This window comes from Nuphar pumila, chromosome 3, assembly GCF_984573655.1.
Source record: "Nuphar pumila chromosome 3, dmNupPumi1.hap1.1, whole genome shotgun sequence".
NCBI classification, from domain to species: domain Eukaryota; kingdom Viridiplantae; phylum Streptophyta; class Magnoliopsida; order Nymphaeales; family Nymphaeaceae; genus Nuphar; species Nuphar pumila.
In genome coordinates, this window is record NC_143251.1 from 143353267 (window position 1) to 143356445 (window position 3179).

A 3179-nucleotide genomic window follows, 5' to 3' on the forward strand; every position below is an offset into this window, starting at 1 on the left:
TGGCTACAAATCTAATAATATTGATCAATATTAATATATATGATCTTAACAATTTCCAACAGGAGCACGAAGAAAGACCCTACCCAATAAATATGTTATTATCATGAATGAAACCCATCATCATCATCCAAACTTGAAGTCTACACCAAAACCAACAGAAAGAAAACAAACAGAGAAAACAGAAACAACAATTCAGCAGCTATATCCCCATCAAACTCTATTTTAACACTTGACCTCCTTCAAACCATAACCAAAAAACAAAAAGGTCGGATTGGTAGCACCATCTTTGTAGTACGCGAAGACCAAGCTACCTTCATCATGCATGCCCTCTCCCACGAAACTGCAAAAGGCCACAGCAAGAGTCAGTTCATTGAGTCTGATCAGCTATCAAGATTAACAAATATGACGTACAAGAGATGAACATGACTCTTGGTTTTGTGGATGCAAGCAATATATTCGAGAATGAGAAGCAACACTAGCTGAAAATATTCAAGATCAGAGAAACATGGACAAAGCATACAGAGTTTGAAGAAGTCACGCAATGCATAACACTACTCCCACAACCTAACCTTTAAATTTAAGTTTCACAAGCATAGTGATAAGAGCAGACAAATGCCATCTCTGCCATATTGACTAACAGTTAGATATCTTATATGCTTCGACGCGGTATTAACTGGGTTTTATAAAAATCAAACAGCACTTGATGTACTTCTGCAGAGGGAAGTGATAGCCAACAGTGTTTAACATTCTTCACATAGACTTCGTCCAAATCCAAAAATAGGAAGCAACGACAATTGTCACATAAGGAGACCTGCCTAATCCAACATCATTTGAAGATATATCTAAAGTCTATAAAAAGGAAAACGGTGAACAAGATTTTCCTTTCGAAAGTTGGGAACGACACTAGCATAAAGTTTTTCCGGTAACATATTTGATATTGCATTCTAACCAACATCATACACCCTGAGGCCGTCATGTAAAACTCTGACAGCACCCAACTTCATGGGAAAAAATACAAAGCAACCATTGCTGAGTTTCCCCAACAGAAAAAAACAGTTATGCGCGTATGCTTAAGGTGCATTACCAAAAGAACTAAGAGACAAGTTAAAATAATCATGTATTAGACCTTCGTCATCATAACCATTTGATTTAAAAGACAGAAAATAAGGTACTTACAATTGAAGGTCATTAAGCTTAGAGAGAAGGAATTTGGTTGCACCCTCGATGTTCTTCTTGAACAGTTCTTGTTTTTCCTCCTCCAACTTAGGAGTGAGTAGCTTAATGTAACGCTTCATATAAGTCACAAACTGCTTCTTATCGAAAGCAGGTTGCTCCTGTAAAAAGCAATGATAACTATCAATATATTCCGTAGATTAACATATGCATCCTCAACAAAAAACACGCATGCATATTTTACCTGAAGTCTGAAGGTGTCAACAATATCTACTACTTTGACAGCTTGATCATCGACACCTTCATCTTCTTCAGCACCCTCTGCAGATGGGTTCGCTCCAATGTCTACATCAACTGATCCTCGGACAACCCACTATCAACAATTAGAAATTTATTAGATAATGCTAGAGCGACAAAAACAACGTTATAGAACAACAACAAGGACAGATCTTTCTTTAAGGGAAAAAAAAACATAAAACCAAAGTCTTAGTCAGCCAACGCGGAAGTAATAAATCAAAAGGCGATTGCACTAACCTTTCCTTCAACCTCCCATAGAATTCCATTCTGAATCTCTGTATATGGAAATGAATCGGAGAGGAGCTCATCCGCTGCAGTTGTCATATAACCAAATAACATTAAAAAATAGCCACAAGTTGTTGACCGTGGAAACCAGGATCACATACAAATGGCAATGCTCAATTTTACAGAAATTTCCGAATAAAATTTACAAAACATTAGTACGCACAAGCAAAGCAAGGATATTGCACAACCACCAAAAATACATGTGATCCCCAAGTCAGTTGGATCACTTTGCAATCAAAATATGCAATGTTACCAGCCAAGATTCTATCAGTTCACGTAAATCAGTCAAGATCACTAATGGAATCACAAATCCCTGTGTAATTAAGGATTTGAACCATATACTCCGCGAACTTGAAACACATAGAACCCCACCTTCCGGAAGCCTAAAGAACCTAAGGAAAAACACGCTAAATGTATATTCGAAGAAGATAAAAGGATTAATGGAGTATCGCAAACAAAACAACCTTCGAGCTTCAACACGTAAGTGAATAGAGAGACAAAAAAAGGCAGTGGAAAACAACACATTTCCATTAATCGTAGAGTTCTTTTGTCTCTCTCTTCACTTACCTGTTGAAGCTTGAAGTATCGAATGAGTCACGAAAAAAAGAAAAGATAGATCTACACGAGTTTATAAGATTAACACACACAAGGAGACAGATCGAACCGCAGAGAAATTCAACGATCGAAGCCCTAGAAAGTGTAAGAAGAAGAAGAAATCATTACCGGTGAGAATATCTTGGTAGAGCAACATTGTTGCAGACAAGCGAAACCCTAGTGATCCGCAACAGGGGAAGGAGAGACAGAGGGAGGACAACTATTTATAGGCGAAGGTTTCGGTCCCTCCGTCGCCGCCTGGCCAAAGGAAAGTAGAAAATTTAGGGTATTTTATTTTTCTTTTCATTTTTGTTTTTAATACTTTTCCTTGTTTTTGGTAAGTTAAAAAAATTTAGAGAATTAAGTGAATGGTTTTGATTCTTTTGAATCGTCTAAAAAATAATTAAAAAATATTTGGTTCAATCAAAATGACACATGTCAAAATCATTAAAATAATATTACAATTTTACTTTAAATTATTTTATATTTATTAAAAAAATAACTGATTCAAGTTAGTATCATATCAATTTTCTACTGATACGATGCGTATCTTTCGATTCAGGCCGATACTGTCAACACTGTTCCAACTTCTTAATACATCACATAGTTGCCAAAATCAAATACATATTGATACGAGTTTTTAATAAACATTGGTGTCATTTCTAAAAAAAAAATGGTAGGAATTTCTAAATAGTGGATATCAATTATATATTTTTTATAAAGATAACTACAATTTAGAATACTTAAACATAATATATAAATCAATCATTATTTATAACAATTTTTTATAAATTTTATTAATTTAAATATCAATATAAATGATGCATCTA

General features: G+C 35.0%; 1 protein-coding gene across 1 annotated transcript; it reads right to left on the bottom strand.

The window, feature by feature from the left end:
* Positions 1-2613, bottom strand: LOC149844208 (translationally-controlled tumor protein homolog). The gene is made up of 5 exons (XM_090000402.1): positions 2479-2613; positions 1708-1781; positions 1418-1546; positions 1177-1334; positions 1-340 (listed from the first exon to the last, which is right to left on the bottom strand). Exons 1-5 carry the CDS (start codon positions 2504-2506, stop codon positions 223-225), a joined length of 507 nt encoding a protein of 168 aa, XP_089856528.1. The 5' UTR covers positions 2507-2613; the 3' UTR covers positions 1-222.
* Positions 2614-3179: the final 566 nt, after the last annotated feature.

What these genes read in the sequence shown, in the direction of transcription:
- LOC149844208 (XM_090000402.1), bottom strand. Translation starts at nt 2,506, where the DNA reads ATGTTGCTCTACCAAGATATTCTCACCG. An exon ending in TATGGGAGGTTGAAGGAAAG is followed by an intron (nt 1,547 to 1,707) that starts GTTAGTGCAATC and finishes AATTGTTGATAG; the next exon opens with TGGGTTGTCCGAGGATCAGT. An exon ending in TTGACACCTTCAGACTTCAG is followed by an intron (nt 1,335 to 1,417) that starts GTAAAATATGCA and finishes TGCTTTTTACAG; the next exon opens with GAGCAACCTGCTTTCGATAA.